The sequence below is a fragment of the Knufia obscura genome, assembly GCF_036327395.1.
Source record: "Knufia obscura strain CCFEE 5817 isolate CBS 148926 chromosome Unknown scaffold_2, whole genome shotgun sequence".
NCBI lineage: Eukaryota > Fungi > Ascomycota > Eurotiomycetes > Chaetothyriales > Trichomeriaceae > Knufia > Knufia obscura.
This window is the reverse complement of record NW_027042688.1, coordinates 2062702-2086136: the sequence shown is the minus strand read 5'-3', so window position 1 is coordinate 2086136 and position 23435 is coordinate 2062702. Positions and strand designations below refer to the sequence as shown.

The window sequence follows — 23435 nt, the reverse complement described above, 5'->3', positions numbered from 1 at the left end:
CCTTGGCAGGCATCATGTCCCTACAAAAGTGCTCTATTTCATGAACTGGGACAACATGAAACGGCAAATTATAGGTGCATTATCAGCGATGTCACGACGTAATAAAGATCATTAAGGTTGGTAAGTCGGATGGAGATGAGAAAGGGCCATCGTGTAGAAAGGCTTCAAGGTTGATGATCATTCGCCAAGGCCGGAGAAGTGGATTCTCGAGCTCAACGATGCTCTCACCAGTCTTGCTACATAGTGGCTGAAAAGCGACCATAGCTTACAATGGTTCTGCTTGTCCACTATGGAGAGGCAAGGCGCGGCTTCTGATGTGGCCGTTGTCCTCTTATCGAAGGAGCTCGTGTACCGACTTTTTCCATGTACTTTCGCGCCCTCAGATTGAATTGGCCCTTCTGAGCACCATCTCTTGTACTTAGTCAGTGACACAACTCAGCAGCTTCGTCACCGGACGCCAGCCATGCTAGGCTTCGGGTCTGATTCGCAGCTCCGCGTCGCTAGTACCCATGGTCTTGTTATGCTTGTACGTCTCTGCTACCGCAATCAATTCACTCAGTAATCTCCCTGACGCACTCCCAAGTGCCCTTCAGGTTCTCCTTCCACAGGCTGACCTTCCCATCCGACCCCGACACAGCAAGGACATTTCCACTCAATGACCAGCTCACCCTCCACAGAACCGCATCTCCAAAGTCCCTCAATGTCGTAGCCAGCTGCCAACTCGAGATATCTCCCGGATTTGTGCTGGTCCATATCTTGACTGACTTGTCTTGTGATGCCGAGGCGATGTAGGTTTTCGAGAGCAGCGTAGGCGACCACGCGACATCTCTGACCCAGTCCGTGTGACCGTCCGGCAGACTCAGCATCTGCGTGTATGTGCTTTGCTGCCCGTCCCACTGCCAGACCTTGACCTCGTTGTCGCTTCCACCCGTTACAAACCTCCTCACTCCGCCTGTCTGTCCATCTGATCCTGCTTTTCTGGCGATGGCACCAGGTAATCCACCGCTCGGCGCCCAACTAACAGCATTGACGCCCATGCCGTGGGCTTGGAAGATTGTGTGTCCCCACTGGTTGTCTCTGAATTCGAGTACGCTGACTTGACCGTCGGATGATGCACATGCGAGCAAGCAGCCGAGATCAGGCGGTGCCCATGATACCATGTTTACGGATGCGGTGTGTAGCGTTGAGGCGAAGACTTGTGACCATGTTGCGGGCGTGGAGGGCAATGTCGAAGGTGATTCGCGGTAGATATGTACTCTGCCATCGTATGAGGAAGAGGCTAGTAAAGTGCCAAACTTAGGATGAGCCTGCAAGGTCGTCAGTATACCACGGCCACAGAGCGCAAGACCGCAAGACCACGAAACCTGTGCTTGCTCAAACATACCCATGACACGCACCAGACCGCGCCCTCATGTCCTTTTAGAGTCTCTTGTAGTCTGTGTTGGTCCCCGTCCACCTCAAATATCTTGATCGTCTTGTCTGAAGAGCAGGTCGCTAGTCGGCGGCCGTAGTAGTCGAGGACAGCATCGTGCTGTGGAACAGGTTAGTATATGTTTGCAGACTCTCGCGAAGTCTCTGCAACACTGGTGGACAACTTACAATCATATCATCGTGACCAGAATTCGAAATAACTTGAGCCTAGCAAGGGCGTTAGCACGTGTCGACCCTCCCTAAGGTCCCGCATGGGCGAAATAGCCACTTGTAACGTACCATGATGGATTGTGGTGCGCACGGAGATACTGGACAAGTAGAAGGACAGTTCGGAGTTGAGTTTAGATCATGAGATGAGTTGGCGCAAACTGGTTACAACAATCTGGCTTCAGTCGTTCTTGCCAGAAATGCGCACTTGCACTCTGGGGTCAGCTCACGCCAATGAGCGCAGCCAAGAGATCTACCAGATCTTATCTTATCAAGGGGCTACTGTAGTGGCTTGCCCTTAGCAGTTCTATTGTAGCGCGACGGTATTGAACCAAGTCTTGCTGTATCGATTACAAAATCTACTGTCTGATAAAAATGACAAGGACAGGGAACAAAGGTAAGCAATGTTCCGGCTGAAGGCGCTGATAAGACATTGATATCTGGTTATAACCAACAAATTGTCGTTTGGCGCAACAAGGCAGAGCCAGTTCGAAGGACCGAACTTTGCTCTCCTCAACCCAATACCTAGGTATGCCACCCAGCACCTCATAGAGAACTAGCGCAGTTTCTAAGAAACGCCGCGCTGCCAGTAAATGCGAGATCTTGTTGTTACACAGCCAACCAACGGATCCATGGCCCATGCTGAATCGTCCTACCGATTCATCGGCATTTTCGGCCTATTCTTGTGCAAATCCTTACTCCAAGCCGGTAGCTCCTTGTCTCGCTCGTAGAGCAAACCACAGTTGTTACAAAGTGTCTGCAAGCATAGTTAGCAATGTTTCTTTCTGGCTCGATGATGTGCCGACTCACCCTCGGTCCCTTCGGCCCACTCCTCACAGCCCAAACTGCACTTCCCCAGATGAGACAATGTGTGCATCTCCAGTTCAGCCTATCCATCTCTTGGACAAAAGGCTTGACCTCACCACCCCAACCTGCATCAGTCGGCTCAGGTGTAGGCTTGTTGCTAGGCGAAGGACTTCTCAGCTTTCTCTTCTTTCTGTTCCTCTCGCCTCGTCCCATCAACGGCGTGTCTTCGCCGCCTATCGGCTCGAAATAGCTTCCACGCAATTGTGCCTCCTGCTCTCGTGCTGTTGGCGTCATACCAGCAGTACTCGTGAAGCGTGACATGTCTCTACGCTGCCGCCGTAACTGTCTTTCTCGGTCGTATTCGCGCTTCTCGATATCCTCCTTGCTCAATGCTTCAAGCCTTGGCTCCCATCCTTGGCCAAAATCTGCTTCATCGTACCGCCAACCTGCTCCTGCGTCTGGTCTTATGGACTGGTTGTCAATGTCGCCTTGACCCCACACACCTCCTACGGTCATGTTTCCGCCCTCGCAGCTTTCTTTCTTCAGCTTCAGCACTGCTTCATAGATGGCGTGCGTAATGGCCAGGACCCATTCTCCGTTCAGTCCCATATCAGCGCAAGTCTGCTTAGCAAAGGCTTCAGCGGCCCCTGGTGGGTGGAGTAATGACCACTCGAATTTGTCTTGGTACAGGCGAGAAGCGTGGTATACTGACAAAGTAATGATGCATCGGTATGTGTCGTCCAAATTCAGAAATACATCTTCCGGTTCTCGTTCCGTAGCCTCCTCAGCGGGCATTGGCGTGGCTTCAGCAGTAACTTGCGCGCCATTCGATATATGGAGAGGCTGGGGCGTATCTGGAGCCGGTGTACTGACCCTAGGCGTCGCGCTCTCTCTTGCCGGCGTACCATATCCTGATGTGGGCCGGGGTGTGCCGGCAGCTGATCGAGACTGACCATTTTGTATCACCTTCTGCGCCAACGAGTTCCCCGCTGTTCTTGCAGCTACCTCTTGAGGCTTCGACGAAGCGTGAAATAGAGGATGTAATGCGACACCAGCATATTCCTCCAATTGTGTCCGTATCTGTTTCGAAATATCTGCAACTGCAGCATTTGGATTCGGCAAATCGAGGTCCTGCACAAATGCGATGGCAAAGTCCTCAGGAGTAAACAAGGTCTCGTGCAGATTCCATGTAAAAATATCTCTGATCTTGTAGCCCGGCGACGGTTCTGGCCTCCTGTAGGCGGGATGCGCTAAAATGCTACTGTTTTCGACTTGTCTCGGTGGTACCGGAAAAGGTGTATCTTGCTGATGCGGCTGTATCTCGTACTCGATCCGTATAGGTATCATTGTCAGAGGGAACTGTGCCTGAGCATGGGCACCCTGAACCGTTGGCGGTCTCCTCTGCCGGAGGCCATCCGCTATCCATTGTCGGAATATTGACTGAACATTTGTCGGCTCATATATCTCTTTTCCTAACTTATCGATCTGCGGCTCCTTTCTCTCCGAATCCTCCCTTCTTAGCGAACGCAGACCTGTAGGTCGCCGTCCCGGGCCTTCACTATCGTCGAAGTCATCGTCGTCGTAGGCATCGTCAGCATAATTGATGACTGTTGTTCCTCGTTTTGTGGTGCGACCAGCAGCAGGGATTGCTTGGGTAACGAGGACTGGTGCAGCGAGCGAGTTGTTGTACTGCCGCAACCGAGGGGCATACGACGACTGAAATGCCTGCGCTGGCTGTGTTGCGACTCGTGCCATTTTGGCGGAATGAGAATTCTAGGCGAGCGCAACAAAATGTGACATGAATCACAGGTTTTGTCTACGTGATCGATACAGCGACCGACGTTCCATCACACGGGGACTGCGAAAATCGAGGCAAAGTAATTGCTATGGTGCCGTTCTTGCGCTTTGAACCGAGTAAACTTACGAAGGTACTCCGCGCGACGCGAAGATGATGATCGCCCTCGCATTCCTCCTAGAGTACTAGCGTGAAGTCACTATGCGCTAATGAGCTCTCGTACAGCCGTAGTGACAGCCTGTAACATACAGTTCGACCATTAGCATCGCATCACTTCACTTCACTGATGTATCGTCTAAGCGTGATGATAGACGTCACGAACATCTCGGCTCTACACAGATGCACATAACACGAGTATTGATCACTTTCGTGCCGCCACCGATAATTTTTAAACACCATGACCTTCGGGCCAAGACCTTTACAAGTCCGCCAAGCTTACATAGGATCACCGGTTTGCGATCATTGGCTGCGGCACGGTCCATCGGAATATAGTTTCGCTTCCCTTTCCGTAGAAGCTCAAAGAACTCTTGACCACCCCCCGCCCTTCTCGAGGCTACTCACATTTTACTACATGTACATCAAGACAACGCAAAATTTACATGGATCAATACTGTGCAAGACGTCGGCAGCCGCAGATACTATGCAATGGGCAAAGTTGAGGTGCATGCAGGAGACAGCATGAAGTCGCTACAACGTGCTGAAATGGTGTCAAAACGTCAAATTGAGTGAAAGTTAGGCTATCTGAGGTCAGATCATTCATTTCTTCCTACCGTCATTGTACTTCTTCAAAGCAGCTTGACGCGCTGCTTCAATCTGCTGCTCTCGCTTTGCTTTAGCTTCCTTGTCGCGCCGAATCGAGTCTTCTCGTTCTTCTACGAAACACAAAACGTCAGCAAAACCCGCGTGTTGGACTCAGCGAACTCGCGCCAGCGCAAGAGAACATATGGTTCAGGGAGAAGGAACGGTCTCGAAAATGCATTGATAGACTAACGTGCAGTTGGTCGAGGTCCATGGACCGGGTACGCTCCTCCATTCGATGTCCCGTTTGTCGGCGACGAGCTGGGCTTAACCAGCGCCTGCATGTTGCCCGGCAAAGGATCATCTGTGACCAGCCACTCCTCATTCTTTGTCGACCAGTTTTTATCTTCAGCCTCGTCTCGTCGCCATCGTGGCTTGACGAGTCGACCAACGATCTTGAACTCGGTGACGCGACCACCACCGTCGTACGGTTCAAGTTCAATATTGTATTGACGTGCTATAGGTGCCGAGAGTACATGGGCAGCGATATTGTCAGACTCAACTGCTCGTTTCACTTTGATGGGCCTCGAGTTGATGCCCGGCACAAATACTGTAATGGCGAATGGTGCCGGCGACTAGTCACATCAGAAGCGTTAGTGTTGATAACATTGACGTAACACGTAACAGTGAAGCATTACCATATTTTTCTGCCAAGCCGAGACAAGACGTATATCTGGATGATTGTGGTACAGTGGATCGAACTCTTGCTTTAATCTCAGGCGGCGACGACGTGGGGTTCGAATTCTGGAATACAAGGGCTGGATGATTGCACCGAAACTGACGTGCTTGTGACTATGATCGTGCACGCAACCCATTGTTTGTTTGTCAGGAAGTCCAGAACATCGCCGCTACCGCGGTGAGGAATCTCGGAGGGTAAGAGATGCGGCAAAAGGTCCATCGGGGGAGAGACACAACAGTATATGAGCACAAGGTCTGACACTCAACTCGACTGCGGAGTTTCGCAATGGTAGAACGGTCATGCAGAATCAGCCCAGCCAGCAAGGAGCGTACCATGTAGGGGCAGGATAAGGGCGGCACACATCGAGACCTCGTCACACGACTACTGGCCTAAGAACGAGGTCACAATTACGACCGTGTTTGAGGAAAGCTTAGACTCTCTGGAATGTGTCCGAGAATGAGCATTTACTATATCTCTACTGCCCGATGGAAAGCGCCCACCCAGAACCACGACCGGTTAGGAGAAGGGTGAAGTAAAAGAGAAAGTGGACATCGAAATGTCGAGAACTTTATGTCGAGTCTTCGCACATCTGCTAGGCTTGGGACGCTGAACCATCTCCTCGAATTTGGGCAGGCGCGAGCAGCAGACACTTGGGACTGTCAAGCAGTCAACTTCCAAACCGAGCTACGTCGCTAACAAGGAGTGCCTCGAGTCAGCCTGCAGATGTCGCGCCCGTTTCACCCATCTCACGTACAAGGTCCAATGAGTCGAACTGACTTGGGAGGACGCTTGGTGGCTGAAGTTCGATCCATGTAATCTCTACAATTGATTAGCGGGCATTTCCCGCACAGTTGTTCGTCATAAGCGAATCGTTGCGGAATACTATCGTGTAGGTGGACCACCCTTCGTGCCCTACCCTCGTCATTGGGAGAGCCCAGAAGCAATGCACCCAGTGACACAGCACGACAAGTCTATCCGACCGAGGCCGCCCAAACTCTAGGAACACTACCACGAGCTACCACTTTGACGCTGGAGCAGAACTTAGCATGCACTGTCATACTTGCAGGCTCGAACTCCGATACAACAAGACATCTCGTCGCAACCGACTACTTGATAGACGAGGTGGGAGTGCAAAAAGGCTGAATTGAGTCTTCAGGGAACTTTCGTCAAGAGATGCAGCATCCATGTGGCCTTGAGGGGAATATCGAAAGCCACCTGCAAGTCACGATTGGTGTGCATACCAGGGAAGGTTAGCACCGGTGTCTTGCATGTGAGCATCCATTCTGATTGGCTGAGACCGACTCCTTGCAGCGCTTGGGCTTACTCGACTGTTCAGCCTTCCGGACAGTGATATGCAAGAAGGCCGGCAATTCCCTAGCGATCAGATACCCATCGGTTCGCGGCTCAAGCAGATGGCTACGTCTCAGCCTTGCAAAGTTCCATGTCTATCCAGGTCAATGCTGTGGTCTTGCGAACACAGTGTTCACGGACAGTTTGACTCTTGCTGATATCGATTGGAGCCTTTTGATGGTGCATCGATCACATAGTATGTTGGGGTGCTTGAAGTGTGCCATAGCAGAGTCTGTTGGTCAGACAAAAGCAAGAATCGCCTATGCACAACTACGTAATGACGCTTGTGACTTGCGGTTGTATCGGGCCCGGACTTGGTCGCAGATTGAAAGCGGTACGAGCCTTCCAACCAAGGGCAGGTGTGTTTGGTTAGCGTGGGATATGGTTCATGAACACTGAAGGACCATAAGCCACAACACCGTTCTCCTCCAATTAAGGCGCTATACCAACCGCGGTCTGCCTGATGCTTGCGGACGCAACAATAATGATGCCTGGTTTTCCGGTATCGACTGACCTCGTCACCATTGCTGGTGGTGGCTGCATACTCTGTGCTGGAAAGGTAGGCTGTTGCGCTTAAACGCATCGGCCGATCTGTTTGACCATGATTCATGAAGCGCTGATGTGACAACCGAGGCCACATTGAGGATCGAAAGCAGATGAACATTGGTCCATCCTTGCAACACTGCTTGGTATCGGCATTGAAGGGCAGCTGACCCTCATGCGCCAGAACTCCTTGCTCCTCGCTGTTTTTCTAGTGTTGCACCTTCAGAGCTGGTAAGATGCATGTACAAGCCTGAATTTGAAACTGTACACCAAACCCTATGCACATCTCGGCCTCATACCTTCGACCCTTGACTATACAACGCAACGCCTTCGCGTGCCGGGACCTAAGAACCAGCCCTTTCAAATCGCCTCCCTTTCTGCGACAGCGATGCCTGTGCGTGACTCAGGCCTGGGACAAATCGACACCGGAGGGCTGGAGGAGATCAGGCTGGGAAAAGTAAGATCTAGAGTCTGCAAATGATGGATGGTATCGCCAATCACATCATGATTCCATCCGATGGCCTTGACCTTCTTGATGGTGTCGCGGCCGAAGAGCATATCAAAGGCAGGTTCCCATTCTTCTGGCGGGTCAGCCAAGACAAAAACATCCGTCCAATGCTTTTTATCTCCTTTGCCATTGTAGCTGAAACAAATCTGCTTCTTTCCGATAGGGTAGAACGGATCTCCGTTGAGGGAACGAAGAGGTCGTCGGAAACGCAAAGGTTCGTAATCAAGGCCTAGTTCTTTGAGCTTACTCGCAAACGTCAGGCTGCAACCGGCTCCCGTGTCATGCATGATACATTGAGTCTGCGCGAGACGACCTTCGGGATCATTGTCGTATCTAATGTAGATACGCCTGAATGTACCATCGATCTTAACATCCTCTGCCATAGCTGTCATGGCATCCTCTGGATCGTCACTCACTTCGGGGATATCGTCATTGTGTTGGTCATCTGTGACTGGCGCTACCAGGACTTCAGCACTGTCAGCGCCTGTTACGATCTGCCATTGTCTGCTGCGCATGATGTATCGTCTGTCTACGTCGCTTGGTGCGCTCGGGAGGTCGTGCTGGCCTTCATGATTGCTGAAATTTTGGTCGGGTATAGCCGTTTGGGCATGGCTAGTTGGTCGCAAAGCTCTGGGTGACGTTGACAGCGGCCGCTGTTGCCAAGCTACATTGCTCGGGTGTGCATCAGCAGACTGCGTCTGTTGTGTCGACGAACACTCCTCCTTTTCGGCGTAATCCCGGGGGGCTCCTTGCGGGTCGAGGCTTTGTATCGGGTGAGTCTGATCGCCAGAAGCATCAGTGGGTGGCTGTAATGCTGGTTAGCCTTTCGACGGTAGTGATAACCATATACACCATACCTTGCCACCACCTATATTGGGTTTGTAATCCGGCCGTCCCTCGTTACTGGATGTGCGCGGAGAGTCTACTGGCATGGGAGCCTTGGTACTGTCTCGTCCAGAAAAAAAGCGAACGATTCTTCGAACCTTTGACATGGCTCGGTGATACATGCCACGACGAGGAGGATGCTCTTTCGCTGAGGGCTCCATTGCGAGAGCTGAAATCGTTTTTAGGAGTCCTCCGAGGCAGATGGCTAGGTTCGTGCTTGAGTCCGTACGGGTTAACGTAACAGCTTCTTGACCAACAAGCAAGTGTAACAGCGGTCATCCACAGTGCTCGTGGATTCTTATCGCAGTGAAGGGTAGACTTTGGGACAAGCGCATGCGTATATTAGTATTCGAGGCTGAAACTACTCCGACCTGATGATTTGATGATGCTTGTCGGATTTGCAAATGATTCGGAGCATAAGGCGCAGTGGAGGGTGTGTAGCCCTCTTGGAAGAGGCCAAGAATGGTCCACATGCTGGCTTGCTTGCATAAGGCGAAGCATGGCTTTCAAGTGTCCAGTAGTCTGTACTGAGGCTTGTGCCGTCTAGTGCCATCCACTCCTCCGCGCGTAGAGAGTCCTGATCGCTAACGCACGAGCGGCTACCAAAAGGCCGTGCAAATCTGCAGTAGTTCGGCGTTGACAACGCCTGGGAGTCAGCCGGTAATCGTTTTCGTCGTTATGGCTTGCGCAATTGCGATTGTCGAGTCTTTGCAAAGGTCAATCCTCTGCAGTAGTGTGCTTGAAGGAGTGTGGCGATGCTGTACGATGTGTGGCAATCCTTGAGTCGGCTCCGGCATATGGATCAGGCTGAGGAATCGTCTTGATGTCCAAAAGCTAGGAGAGCCGCTGGCGTTGCCATGTGATGCTGTGACATGGATACGTAGCTTGACAAGTCTGGACATCTAAAAGCCGGTCAAGGAGCCCCGCTATTCCCTGCACGTACTTGGACACGGATACCACTTTCAAACACTCTTAAAATATGAAAGGATATGAACAGCTCAGCCGGCTGACCGCTGAGTTCCCGGAACTTCTGATACTTCGACGCTTTGATCGGCTCAGTGCACGAATACTGCTTCGGCTCCAGGCTGAGCTGCTGTACCTCGAACAGGAATTGGAAGTATTTATCAACGAAGATGAGAAAGAAGATCCAGAACTGTCGACATACTGGGGCAAGGTCCGCGAAGCCGCCGATAATAATCGCACCGTAATGCACCTCGACAAGTATGCTGAGGTCGAAAAAAAGCTCAAAACATACCGTATGGCTTCACCGCTCTCAATGCACTCATCCATTATGCTCACATAACATGCAGATGAAACGATTCTCCGTTTCCAAGATATACGAAAGCTCAGTAAGCCGACAAGGGCAAACCGATCAAGGCTGTGGGAATGGCTTTGCAGCCAGGAAGGAGGCAACAATTTCTTGGAAGGCATCGAGGCTGGTCCGTGGGAGACTGAGAAGATAGCTGAATTGCTCAGCATAAGTCCCAAACAGGATCGATTAGACCACTGGTTGTCCGATGCGGTCACGCCTCTTTACCACCGGCTTCTCGGTCATCGAAAGAAGCCCGACCTCGACCACGAACTCGGCCTGGGACGTCTATGGGTATACAGGATGTCCTGGCTCCACCACCTGGGAGATTTTATCTGCGCGCTCCTCTCGTCTGTGATACCAGTAGCATCAATACAGGGTCTCTATTGGATTCCCACTACTCTTGGACGGCTCTTGATGATTACTGGATTCATCATCATATTTGCTTTTATACTCATGTTCGTGGCTGGCTGTCGTCGTTCCGAGGTGTTTGCAGGGACGTCCGCGTTCGCAGCTGTTCTCGTGGTATTCTTGCAAGGTCTCGATGGTGCAGTGGGCTGTCCTGCATAGGTCGACCGGGACTGGGACGTCCGCGTGGCGAGCTAGCCGGGTCAGTGCGACTAGGTGAGGCCGCAGATGCGGTTCTTATCACTAGTAGCCAGAGTTCATCAATGGCGGACACCTCGATGTCGATTCTTGAAGAGACGTGGTAATATGGTTCTCAATTTTAGCATTGTGTCACGAGCATTTAAGCCCGAACCAACCCTCGGGCAGTGCCGAGATGGACCGATGGATGCCTGATTCGTTTGACTTTATTAGGTAGTACAAGGGATGGTTATCTGAATCTGTGGGTTTCGACGACCAACTTTAGAGTCATCAATACCGATGAAGTGCTTCTGCAGTCGCATACGGGAATCCTAATGTTGCTTGACCGAAGCGCTAAGGTTTGGGCTGTTGCGACGAGGTGTTCACGAATTTGCAGCTGCACACCGAGGGAAGGAGCGACGCTTCACTGATCCAATGTTCACGCACTGTGCAATATGTCTCAGCTAAGGTACACTGGTCTGATGCAGTCTTGATGTCCTGTTTCCCCATACTGGAGAAAGTGCTCTTCCGCTTGAACGCCCAACAAATGCTCGAGTAGAAACAATACTGGACCTGTCGACTTGTACACGAGTATGTAGTTATATTATATGCAACAACGAATCAAAATCCAACTGCTTGTCATCTCAAGCCAATGACGCTCTGTTATGTGGTTAGCAGGCAGTTCTTCATCGTACTGTTTACAAAGACTTACCATTTCCAGAGTCCAAACACGCCTTATCCATACCTTGAGCTTACCGGGCACGCCTTCAACGTCCTGAAGCTCAACACCTTCCCACCAACACCTTCGCGCAGGTTTCCTCCAGAATAACAGAAGTTTCTGTGCCATCCCCACAGCGTTCCCGCCAGCTAAGTCCCCTTTGATGTCTGTTCTCAGTCGTGCCAGGGCAAGACTGCAGACGACTGCTTTGTTGGGCTCGCCGGCTCGGTGGCCCCATTTGTCCTCATGATCGAAGCCACTACATCTGGTTAGCATATTCCTCAGCCAAATTTCCTGGATCCCACTCACCCAGCTGTAAGCATTTCTATCAAATGTTGCTCGGTCGTGCCTGTCTCCTCGCTTCGCCTCAAACCGGAGAAAATGCCATTTTGTTGTAGCAAGGATTTCGCTGCAGCTCGCTTGACTTCGATCATCTCACCCTGTTCGATGTCTTTATGCGGCGGTATGACGTAGAAGTCCAAGTCTTCCCTGAGCACGATGATTCCAGCTCTGTCCTGTAACATATCCTTTGCTGACCCAGCAAGCGGCTCTATCGCCACTGGGTCATTCTCAGCCGAGGCTGATGGTGATGGCGATGATGATGGTATCGATTGCGCGACTCCTCTGAAGAAGTCGAGCATGTATTGAAGGCTGGCTGGGTCATACTATGACTCAAAGGTTACATCTCCGATATAGATATTGGGGTTTCCTAGCACAGCCATAGGATGTGGGTTGGAAGAAGAACGTACGTCTACTGGGTATACATCTCCATCGTGGAAGGTGCCCATCTGGCCGTCTGGTAGGAGGCCATTGGGAAAGAGTGATAACAAGACGAACTCGGGAAGTGTAAGTAGCTCGTCTCTGGATAACGTGAACCGTGTTCCTCTGCACTCATCAGCATTGCCCCTGTCAGACTTTGTCACATACGTACCTCAAGTCCAGTGTTATGTGCTCATCGTTTCCAATATCGCCTGCTGCTGTCAGTCTTATTCCTTCAGCCCATTACTTTCCCATCTTACCTCCGAGTGTATTTATCGGCGGACCAGCAGTTTGCTGAACCTGCGTTATTATGCTCGACGGCCCTCCTGCTGCAGCCATTACGTATGTGAATGCGTCGAGTGGACTGGACCCTTCTGTGTAGGGTGGCGGTGGTTCTCCGTCGTCTAAGTTGCTCCTCGAGGATTCACCTTTAGTATCTCTTGGTAGCGCAGCCTTTGTCTCTGCTGTGCGCTGATCCTCCTCGTCCTGGGCAAGAGCCTCCGCAAAGGAGGGAGCCGGAGCTGTTGCTAGGATGTGCTCGTTGACAGCCTCGGTGACGGCAAGTTTGAAACGATCGACTTCGTCCTCGGACGGGAAATAAAGAGAAGAGAAAGGAGGTGGTTTTGGTGACGGCGGACCTAATGCTGATGCTTCGGAGCCAAAAGAATGTACAGGAGGTGCTGGTGAAATCCGGTCGTCTTGTGAATATCGACGAGCGCGTGACAACTCCGTGGTGGGCAACAATGCTGGCAATATGTCTTGAAGCTTGGAAGGTGAATCGTAGCCAACGGGGTGAACAATATCAGCCCTGCGCACTGCGCATCAGAAGTCAGTCTTTTTCCGACCGACAATTGAAGCGAAGAAGTCTATAGTGACAATGCGAAAATGAAGTCCGAGTTGCAATAGAACGTGCTGGGATGTGTGATCGGGTGCTGAAGAGCGTGTTGATTGAAATTGGACGCGACTAGAGTGAGCGGAAGGTGCATCCACAGCTCGTTCCAAGGCAAGCGCTCGCCTCTTAGCGCTGCCGCGATCCACAAGAGAAGTCCACCCGCCTAAGCACCACCCCGGGGTCTAAATGGAGTGCGATGGAATCACAAAATAATGTTTCCTGCCCTTCTATCATACGAAACTACGGATTGATCGAAATTATGCGGCGAGCATTCAAAGGCAGGCATGAAGCCACACATTGCGGTAAGATCTCGAGAATGTCAAGGATACAACACCATCAATTCATTACTGCTATGGTGTCCCCGACTTCTGGACACTAATCATGCTTCCATTCTTGTACAAATAGGCAACCTTTCACCCCGGGACGTCGTGATTGTTGGCTCTTCTCACTCATGTCGCCTACTACTTCTTCAACGGGTTCAGCTTGTCGAGCATTCCACCGCTCTCATCAGCACTCTTGTTCGAACCCTGAGAGGGCTCCAATGTAGATCCTCCTGCACCTGGTCGCTCATTGCCGTGGCTTGATTGTTCGATGCCACCAACGTCAGTAGTTGCTGTGCCTGCAACGCTGTTCTTGTGACCAGAGACGCCGGACGTTCCTTCAATGCCAGAGCCTGGTCCCCTCCCAGCATTCTGTGTAGGCTTGCTCTGGGGATCGAGCCCGAACAGAGCTGAGTGAGATTCTGTTGTCATATTTGCGGAGAGTGCTATAGGTGACGGGTCGATGAACTGGTAGTAGATTAGCTGTGGACGTTGCTCATAATGAGGATGAGCAACCAGTTAAGTGAGTGGTCGGTCTTGTAGTGCTATAATGTGTATTTTAGTAGGACTGCACGAGCTTTGACAGAGTACTTCAGTTGCCAACAGTCCTCGAATACTACCGTGGTCTGTATCAAGGACTTCACGAACAGTGCATGACGTTACAGTGACTGCATAGGTCGTGAGGGCAGCTGCGCCCGACACGACAAGGGTATGCAGAGCAGGCATCGGTGCACCAAGCCCCGCTGTCTCTTGGTTCTGCTCGGCATCATGCTTTCCCTGGCATAAACACAAGCGCAGAAGGGCAGTAGCGCACCATGTGCAATCGTTGACAGCAGGAAAGGAAAGGAAGTGTAGAGGTGACCTCAGGGGAGTCCACGTGATCGCAGGAACAATCGATCCTGACTGATCATCTGCCACAGACATCATCTTTCGAGCTCGCAAGGCAGGTTCAGACTGACTTCCAGTGCTTCCATACCTACAATGTTCTTATTCTTGTAGATCTTGCACTCGCGCCGCTTAGCAAGGACAACATCAGTAAAATTCGCAGAACAAAGACGACCATCTGATACTTGCGAGCAGGATCTCTGCATACACATCTGTGTTTCACTCAACGGTATACATTGAGCTGTATCACAATTGCTTGATGCTCGGCCAGAGAGGCACTCTGAAGAACGAGCATGTTCCAACTCCGAGAGGAAGGTGACCGGGCGAACATGCGATGCCAACTTTGGACCTTGCGCGAAGAACACACACTCGTGATGTCCTCCTGCACAGCGCGGCCTTGCATGACCATTCCCGTGTGTATCAGCACGAAGTTTTAACGTCGAAGGTACTATTGTTGGCCTTGAGACCGGATAGTGGACTGTCACAACAGCATATGAAATTCTACTTACTCTCCAGGTCTCAATCAACCGAAGTGGACTGAGATATGACTTTTATGGTTATAGGGGGCGCTAATCGACCGTGAGCAAGTTTGACATATGAGATGATAGACGCCGCAGCCGCATCTCGACGCAGGCTAGCCAGAAGAGATATGTGCTCATCCCACATTGCCGTTCCAAAATCCAAAAGTTCATGAAATCCTTTAGCCATGCCACTTGATCTTGACAATGACAGTTACATTGATCAAAAACTTCATCGCCATGTATTTCTCTGCGCTGAAGCCGCTGGCCATCGCGCTTCCGCTAACCGGGCCCATCTTGTCAGTCACCGCTCGGCCACTTTCAAGTGCACGAACGGAGATCAATCCGAGCATCTTACCGCAGCGGTCAACCATCTTGCAGCCCATGGACAAAGTCGAGCGACATGAAGTCGAGGGGTTTGCCGCTGAGCCTCTGCCGGACTATGCCTGGATCGCGGACCTAGAAGCCATTCAGTACAACAACGACACTCAAATGCACCAATACGACATGGGACCCGAGGAGTTTGCCCTCTTCCTGAGCCTGAGCGGTTATAAACTCGAAGACGCCATCATCGAAACCGCTGACGAAGGAGCAGACGCAGCAGCACCAGAAGAAGAACAAGGTACGTTTTTCGCTTCCAATTCATACAACGACAAGTAGCCCCTTACACACCTCACAGAACCATCCCGTAAGTCCGCCTCCAGCCTCGCGCGCCGCAAACAGTGCTCCCATCGATTCCTCAGCTGGAACAAATGGACCACCACCTACTTCCCCTGCGGCAAATTCCCAAAAATCGAAGCGTGCTATCCGCATCGTGTGGGTCTGATACCAGGCGAGGAGAAGGCTCAGGAGGAACCGGAGATGATATACCCCTGTGGGAAAGAGCGGCCCTTCCACGAACCATATCAGCCAGATAAGCCAATTCGTTTTGGATATCATGGCGAGGATCCTTGAAGGGTGGGTAGTCAGACAGCAAAATGAATTGAAGCTAGATCAAAGGGGATGACATTAGACTGGCATGAATCAAACCGTGCGCTGGTCGATTAGAGGTATCTAGCTGATCAACCCTCTCATATAGCACCTCCTCCATCCCCTGTGTCTAGCACGTCCGCTCCTCCACCAAGTACCAAACCCCTCACCACCCGCAAAAAACGGAAACACCGGCCCAAAATGTTCGACTACTCAAAATGCAACCACATCAAATACTCCTTCCCCGGCGTTTCAATCCACATGTGCGCAACCACCTTCCCCGAAACTCCAGAATGTCAACCATGGCACCACGGCTGGCCGGGTCTACACAAGACACATTGGCCGTGTGGAAAGGAACCGCCATTTCATCATCCAGGGCAACCGGATAAGCCGTTCAAGTTCGGAGATGGATGGAGGAGTAACTGGGGGTGGCATCCTGGGCAGGAAGATGTGTATTGGAAGGATGCGACCTACGAGCTAGATCTGGATGAGTCCGACAACTCAAGTGAATAGACTGAGAGAACGCAGGATATGTGACCAAGGTGAAGTGTATAGAACGATCAGAAGGACCAGCCTGTCGGTTACATAAAGCTCATCATATATACCTCGTCGAACCACGACGCTGCCACCTTACCGTACCTATGTACCCACTATATCTTCCCCTGCCTCCCCTTAGCCCCCAACAACCTCTTCGCATTCCCCTCAGCTACACTCTCCTCCTCCCCCGGAAAGAAACTAGAAAGATGAGTATCATGCGCCTCACTCAACGCCTTCACCCCCGCAAACGGCGTCCACGGATAATCACTCCCATACACAATCCTCTTCCCCTTCTCACTATCCTTCAAATACGCAAGTAAACCCCTAATCTGATCCGGAAACACCCACCCCGCCGTATCGAAGAAGAATTGCTCGCTGTTCAGCCTTTCCTTAACATACTCCGGCGTAACACTAAGGTCAATCCCGGGCAACTTGAGTAAAGCGGGCGCTGTCGCGAACCGCGTGATCAGAGGTGGTAGTGCACCCGCTGCATGCGTGACGACGAATGTGATGTCTGGACAGCGGCTGATTGTGCCGGAGAGGAAGAGGTGGATATATGCTCTAGCTGTATCGAAGAAGAACTCGAACATCGGTCTTGGGTAGGTATGTTCGAGGGGTGCGGCGTGTGCGGCGCTGCCGTCGTGGTGCGCGGTGCAGGGTGTAGTCGGGTGGATGAAGACGATTGCCTTGCGCCGATTGAGTTCGTCAAACACAGGATCGAAATTCTTGTCGCCGGGATAGAGACCGTGGTGGTTCGTCATGAGGGTGAAGCCGTCGGCGTTGAGGGTGTCGGACGCGTAGGCGATTTCTGCTAGGGAGCCCTCGACGTCGGGGAGGGGGAGGGACGCAAAGAAGCCGAATTGGGAGGGGCGGCGGCGTTTGAGGTCGCTGGCGTATTCGTTGACGCGGCGGGTTAGGGTTCGGGCTTGGGCGTCTTGGCCGGGGATTAGGTGGGTACCTGGGGAGGTTATGCTGAGGATTGATTTGGTGACGTTGAGGGAGGTGTGGAAGTCTAGGTGGTCTTTTTCGGACCATTGGGGGATTGCGGGCATGCCGTCGGGGTGTTGGTAGCCGGCTTTGAGGAGGGCATCGCGGTAGAAGTCTGGGACGAAGTGGGAGTGTAGGTCGAGTTTTTGGAGGGGCATGTTGGGCGTTTGGGGGGTGGTGTTGGTGGTTGCTGCTGCTTGTCCTAATTTGAGGTGTATGCTTAGGCTGGCCTCGAGGTAGAGTAATGTTGTTGCTATCAATTGCATGTTTCTCCAATATCAAGAATGTCAGTCGTCGGTGTTCATCCGGCAATGCCAAGAACCCTGCTTTTGGAGAGGCAGAAGTATCCGTCTGGCCCACTAACAGTACCTTCTACGTCGTGCTTCTTGTCTGTTATACTTATGCTAACAATGATTGCTGATGGGTGATGCCTACTCTGTATCGAACAACAAGCTCGGCCCCGAAGTTAATGCAGTCAGGACGGCTGTACGATTTGCGACATTCGAAACGCCAATACGAAGATGAATTGCGGGGGAAGACACCCCTATGGGTAGTACAGCTGCGGCATGATTCGCTCAGTCTGCTGCTGTTTAGCGAAGCGCTGTGGGACTGACAGAAGCCGGCAGAAGTAGATAGACTGCTGCAATAAACCCCGTCTCGAGCAAGATCGATGCGTGTGCAAATAGAGCGACCGTGATAGACGCACGCCGTACCTCCGTACCTGAACCAAGCAGCCCCCATTAGTCTCCATGCGACCACGTACCAGTTGTATCCTTCCCAGCAGCTGAAACTTCATGAGCACACCACAACAAGTTGGCGGGACGCTGACAGAATCACTTCCGGAGAGCGTTGCTCGTATTTGGTTTGCCCAGTTTCTGCCCACCTCATCGTCGCGCCTGACTGGCCCCAGCCAATCCGTTCCGTGCCTTGGGCAGATCACATTCGTGAAAGCTCGAATTGCTTGCACATACACGTTACAGGGCACAGGGGTTGCCAAGGAGTAAAATTGCATGCAACAGCGCTCAAGGCAGATGATGCTCAGGTCTTCTACCTGATCATGATCTCCTTGGCCTAGCCTGAATCGTTCGTGTGAGATACACGTGTCAGCTAGATTCGCATGTCGATCCCGCTTCGATAGCAGTGCTCGCTGAGTCGATCCAACTGCGGGGTGTTGTCCAACGGAGTGAAAGCTGTGACCCCGAATGTAGCTTACCTTGGTCTTCGATGTGTGCGCCCACAGATTATGCTTGACCAGTCCTACACGAGTTATAGGCCAACGCAGCTCACTACTGCTCAGCCAGAGCTTTTCCAACAAGCTCCTTGGCTTTCTCTGACAGGTTGAGCTGCAGAGCTAGATCTTGTCCTCTCTTACCCATCTTGACCCATGTCTTCCGTAGTATAGAGATCATTTTTTCGTCCGCTTCCTCTTGACTGCCATGTTCTTGCGCCCATTTTACTTCATAGTCATCAAACTGATCGTCCTGAAAGTGCACAGTGCTGTTAGTACACATTGAGCGGAAGGGGAAGGGACTCAGTAGTTCGAGTGCCGTCGGGGTTTCGATCCAAATTTTCGAAAAACCGAGTTGTGTAAGATGGATTGTGTGAATTTGAGGTGTGTGCGAGCATCGTATCTCTGTACTCACCAAGAACACCAATGCAGCACAATCTTCGAGTATTTGCACCTCAGCATCACCCTTTCCCTCTCCTTTCTTCAAGTCTTCCTTTGCTATCAGACTACCTACACGGCCAGCCTCCTCTTCATTGAAGCCGCAGGTCAGACATATCTCCTTGACCTGCTCAGCCTGTCTCTTCTTCAAATACGTCCTCCATGCAAAGTAGCCAGGCTTCGTCTTTGGGTACGAATCGCGTGGCACTTCCCAACGGCGGAAGTGCTGCGCTCGAACAGCGACTTGAAGCAGAGGGGACGCGTTTGATGTGTGAAGATCGAGGTAGTGGGTCATTCTTTGAGCATAATGAAGCTCGTAAGGTTCACCAGACGAGGTCTTCCTTGGGTCCCTGGAATGGCCTTCGTCGACAAGCGAAAGTGCTTGCTCAATATTTGGCGCCATTGTTCCGTAGAATATATTCAAGAAGATACTCAAGTTATCATCTACATCCTGATGCTAAAGCGCGCAGAGAAGATCGCGACTCAGAAGATATTACGGAGTATCTCCATATTCTCAACAATCTATGCCAAGCACGTTATCTACCAGCGGTTCCAAGTACGAAAATGTGGTTATTCGCAGTCTGGAGCAGTATCTGAGTATTATTTGTCTCGTCTACATTGTCATCATCCGTTGCTCCCATCACGCCCTTTTCTCCTTGCTAGAAAGATGCCGCACCGAGGTGATATATGTACCGCACTGGACGGTCTATGCCCCACCTTCTCTCTTTGCGTACTCATCCTCCATCCGCTCCTCGTACTGCTGACTGGCCTCCTGCTTGCTTAGCTGCTGCCCACCGCCATTAACGGTCGTGGTCTTCTTATTGTGTGAATTCGCTCCCGCAGAAATACCGCCTGAGAAATTGAATGCACCACCAATATTAGCCGATGCTGAGGAGATGGTCTCTTTTGTTGTTTGCCATGCGCCAGACTGGGAATTATCGACCTCCTGCGATTGCTTCTGGCTCACTTCTTGCGACGCCATGGCTGCTGAGGGCTTAACTGTTGTCCGCTTGAAGATGGTTTCTTTGGTAGGTATCTCGAGATCTTGGGTTGCTTCTCAGGTGTGACTGCTTGGTACGAAAGTGAGCTTCTAGATCATACGCGCTTGGGCTCACGTTAGATCTCAAGGTCCTTATATGTTGTTCGCAGCGCAGCCGAAACAGGTTTCGTATCACAACAAGACAAGTACCTGCTCACCACTACGATGAGGAGCTGCGTCATAGTATCATATTCAGCAGGGTGGGGATGCTCAAATGCAGGTCCAGGACTAGCGTCGCGTTTGTCCCAGGTGTACTGGCGTGCACTAATTAACGGAGCCGCCACAAACATTGACCAAGACAAACGCTAATGTAGTTCAGCACTACTACTTTAACGCTATTTACTCTACCTCCTTAACTCATTACATTAATAGCCTATACATACGCTAGCTATCTAATATCTTCGCCACGGCGATAATTACTAAGTGAGAGCTGACGTATAATAGCTAAATATTAGGTATATAGCAACTTGAATCGCAGGTTAAAGCTATAGTCTAAAAAGGAAGGTTTATCGAACTCCACCTGTCTGTATAATTACGACTTTTTCTTATAAGATACTTAAGTAAGGCTTTATATACGAGGAAGCTCTTACATACTATAGAGCGAGTAGGCATAACTTATTATCGTAGTGGTATACTATAGTGTTTAAATAAGAGTCGAAGGTGCGGCTTTAGCACTTGTCTTGGTCAATGTTTGTGGCGGCTCCGTTAATTAGTGCACGCCAGTACAGGTGTGATCACCGTCACGACGACGAGTCCTGACAACACCTGCATGGTGGGCTTGTCCTTTCGCTCTACCTTGGTTCCCAGTAACAACCATCGGTCTCTCTAGCATTGGAATGTTCTGCTGTAAGGACGATGAAAGTTTCGGCATCGAGACGGTGACCAGGTAGCGTTCTGTGGATCATAACAGTAACGAAGTCGACTGTCCCAGGCTTCACTCTATGATGATGTCAAAGAGTCACGCAATTTCATTACTGATACATCATTCACGAAGATGCTATCCAACCTGGGGATTGCAATAGTGCAGGATAAGTCATGCAGCCAAGCCTGCCATCCCTTGCATGAAATTTGAACACAAGTACTGTACTTCCTCATCTCAAGTTCACCATCTGAACTTCACTCACATTTTCTCGATCGGTGATGTGCGATCATGAAGGGGTCTCGTCGTTCGTCGGGCGACAAGGCCATAGTCCCTGCTCGCAAAAGACGGAAGCCAGCAACAAATTCGTTGCTCAACGACTCGCAAAATCCATCGAAAGCCACATCGAATGGGCACCAACACGACGCCAGTACCGTAGACGGAGATAGAGGCGTGACCGATCAGTCAAACAACAGTATCGATGACGACCTCGCAAGAATCGCCTCAGAACGAATCGTGTGTTTCGAGAGCGTATCAACATGATGGTTCAGGAAGCCAAACTTTGTGAGATGGCAAAGACGATCAACCAGCAGGACTTGCTGGCCAGTCATCTCTACCCATCGCCAGATATCGAGAAAATGTATGTGAATAGCAAGCAGCTCGAACCAGGAAGAAGTGCTAACACATGGGTTCAAGGTCGAAGCAGAACAGCGTGAAACCGCCGCTCCTACGACTTCCGCCAGAAATCAGACAAAAGATTTATGAGTTCGCCATCAGTGGGCAGTGGATTCATGTTAACGATTTCAGCGCTACCCGGAAATGGTTCAGTGTATTGTACTTGGAACAAGACTTGTTATCCGAAGGCGATAGCTGGGTACACAAGCAGCCCGAGAAATTGGTCTGGAGGCCTGGCTGCAACTACCATGAGGTCAAGGTCAACTGTGTGATCCGCAAAACCAATACAGTGCCAACACACCTGGCCCGTGTTTGCCGACTCTTTCACCAGGAGGCCTCCCTCCTGCCATACAGGGGCAGTATCTTTTCCTTCGCGGACAACCGGATAGCTACAAGCTTCATCCAGAGTCTGAAACCCTGTCAGCAACAATCGATCACTAAAGTCGCACTCAATCATCGCTTTGGAATGAAATCGTCAAACGCTGCAGTCGCTAAGCTTCTGCCTGACTTTACCCAATCATACGTGCTTGTCAGTGTACGAGCTCAGACTAGCTCTTTGGGAGTGAGGCTCAGCGACATGGGTAGGCTAGGGCAATGGGCTGCGCAAAAGAATCACAAAGTGAACAGTGAATCAAGCATATGTCTAGAGGGCTGGCATAAACACGAAGGTGGTGAGGTCGGGACTTGGTATGGTTTCCAGCGCGTGAGAGCCAGCGATGCAGGCAGCACCACCGTAACAAGATTCCTGATGGACAAGAGACCTCCGGATCATCGAGACATTAGCATACTACGCAAGGAGAACGAGGCTTTAGCTGACGAAGCAAATGCGATACAGCCAATACAGCTCGCATAGACGTTGTACCTCACGTCCTGCCGCCTTCGCTGGGTGAGGGCCAAAGTAGTATTTCTGCCCTACGGCACTCTTTCATCCGGTAGGGACAAGTCAACGCCGAGGCTCTGGTTCAGCTCTCCCAGCCCCCTACTGATTTGGACCGGCTACATAGATCTGCCCGATAGGCAGTACATATGGCACAATATCGGCACGTCTTGTGTCTCGAAATGGAAAGCGCTCGTGGAGACCGAGGTCTGCTGCCAGTGTCGTAGGTTCGACTAGACAAATGAACCCGAAGATAGTGCGAAGGTTAGTTGGCACGATCACCTCGGATCGCTTTCCGCAACCCATTCTTGGCCAGTCTCAGGATCTAGCACTGACAGGCTGCAAAGATCTTCAGCGATCACTTTGCCGGTCTGGTCTAGTCCTGACAACTCAAGAAACATGTTCGTGCAGCTTGTTCTGGCAGAGATAGAAACGATTGTTTCTATAATGAGTGGAAGTAGCCAACTATAGGCGAACAGCCATGCACTTTGCACACAGCGCAACCAGACCGAGCTGTCCCGAACGATGACCGCTAGTGGCACTTTCTCGAGCTCTAATTTGTTCATCGACCAGGGTTTACACCAATGACAATAGGCTTGTCCCGTCCGCCCCACCATGTCGTCGGGACTATCGCGTGCCAAAGTCTTGGAACAGTTCGAAGGTCGCTGACATAGGGCTGGCCAGCATCTCTTCACGCTTTCGCTTCCTTCCCCAGGTTTTCGTGTTGTTTTCACCCTCAAGGCAATTGACTTCCCCAGGTTTCCGGTCCATAACAGTGTACACATCGAGCATGTAGTCCGATTCCGACCTCGACATCTGCGACCATGATGTTCACCG

The 23435-nt window shown here is 51.2% G+C and overlaps 10 protein-coding genes across 10 annotated transcripts; 3 read left to right on the top strand and 7 right to left on the bottom strand.

Annotated features, from left to right (window-relative positions):
- Positions 1 to 551: 551 nt before the first annotated feature.
- On the bottom strand, positions 552 to 1713 carry SEC13 (GTPase-activating protein S13; the record flags this gene model as incomplete). The annotated part of the gene is made up of 4 exons (XM_064871043.1): positions 552 to 1307; positions 1385 to 1531; positions 1600 to 1638; positions 1711 to 1713. The coding sequence occupies 4 exons, from the start codon at positions 1711 to 1713 to the stop codon at positions 552 to 554; spliced, it is 945 nt and encodes a 314-aa protein (XP_064733496.1).
- A 577-nt stretch (positions 1714 to 2290) lies between these two features.
- On the bottom strand, positions 2291 to 4200 carry SFH1 (Chromatin structure remodeling complex protein sfh1; the record flags this gene model as incomplete). Its single annotated transcript, XM_064871042.1, has 2 exons — positions 2291 to 2395; positions 2449 to 4200. 2 exons carry the CDS (start codon positions 4198 to 4200, stop codon positions 2291 to 2293), a joined length of 1857 nt encoding a protein of 618 aa, XP_064733495.1.
- A 1026-nt stretch (positions 4201 to 5226) lies between these two features.
- Positions 5227 to 9164, bottom strand: PMZ80_002609 (uncharacterized protein; the record flags this gene model as incomplete). Its single annotated transcript, XM_064871041.1, has 3 exons — positions 5227 to 5613; positions 8112 to 8924; positions 8976 to 9164. The coding sequence occupies 3 exons, from the start codon at positions 9162 to 9164 to the stop codon at positions 5227 to 5229; spliced, it is 1389 nt and encodes a 462-aa protein (XP_064733494.1).
- Positions 9165 to 11536: 2372 nt separating this feature from the next.
- On the bottom strand, positions 11537 to 14018 carry PMZ80_002608 (uncharacterized protein; the record flags this gene model as incomplete). The annotated part of the gene is made up of 7 exons (XM_064871040.1): positions 11537 to 11557; positions 11610 to 11874; positions 11925 to 12280; positions 12365 to 12500; positions 12547 to 12586; positions 12635 to 13182; positions 13732 to 14018. The coding sequence occupies 7 exons, from the start codon at positions 14016 to 14018 to the stop codon at positions 11537 to 11539; spliced, it is 1653 nt and encodes a 550-aa protein (XP_064733493.1).
- Positions 14019 to 15196: 1178 nt separating this feature from the next.
- On the top strand, positions 15197 to 15943 carry PMZ80_002607 (uncharacterized protein; the record flags this gene model as incomplete). The annotated part of the gene is made up of 2 exons (XM_064871039.1): positions 15197 to 15611; positions 15669 to 15943. 2 exons carry the CDS (start codon positions 15197 to 15199, stop codon positions 15941 to 15943), a joined length of 690 nt encoding a protein of 229 aa, XP_064733492.1.
- Positions 15944 to 16159: 216 nt separating this feature from the next.
- Positions 16160 to 16471, top strand: PMZ80_002606 (uncharacterized protein; the record flags this gene model as incomplete). The annotated part of the gene is made up of 1 exon (XM_064871038.1): positions 16160 to 16471. One exon carries the CDS (start codon positions 16160 to 16162, stop codon positions 16469 to 16471), a length of 312 nt encoding a protein of 103 aa, XP_064733491.1.
- A 137-nt stretch (positions 16472 to 16608) lies between these two features.
- PMZ80_002605 (uncharacterized protein) lies at positions 16609 to 17640 on the bottom strand (the record flags this gene model as incomplete). Its single annotated transcript, XM_064871037.1, has 1 exon — positions 16609 to 17640. One exon carries the CDS (start codon positions 17638 to 17640, stop codon positions 16609 to 16611), a length of 1032 nt encoding a protein of 343 aa, XP_064733490.1.
- Positions 17641 to 18768: 1128 nt separating this feature from the next.
- Positions 18769 to 19551, bottom strand: PMZ80_002604 (uncharacterized protein; the record flags this gene model as incomplete). Its single annotated transcript, XM_064871036.1, has 1 exon — positions 18769 to 19551. The coding sequence occupies one exon, from the start codon at positions 19549 to 19551 to the stop codon at positions 18769 to 18771; it is 783 nt and encodes a 260-aa protein (XP_064733489.1).
- A 303-nt stretch (positions 19552 to 19854) lies between these two features.
- On the bottom strand, positions 19855 to 20130 carry PMZ80_002603 (uncharacterized protein; the record flags this gene model as incomplete). The annotated part of the gene is made up of 1 exon (XM_064871035.1): positions 19855 to 20130. One exon carries the CDS (start codon positions 20128 to 20130, stop codon positions 19855 to 19857), a length of 276 nt encoding a protein of 91 aa, XP_064733488.1.
- Positions 20131 to 21585: 1455 nt separating this feature from the next.
- Positions 21586 to 22574, top strand: PMZ80_002602 (uncharacterized protein; the record flags this gene model as incomplete). Its single annotated transcript, XM_064871034.1, has 2 exons — positions 21586 to 21686; positions 21743 to 22574. 2 exons carry the CDS (start codon positions 21586 to 21588, stop codon positions 22572 to 22574), a joined length of 933 nt encoding a protein of 310 aa, XP_064733487.1.
- Positions 22575 to 23435: the final 861 nt, after the last annotated feature.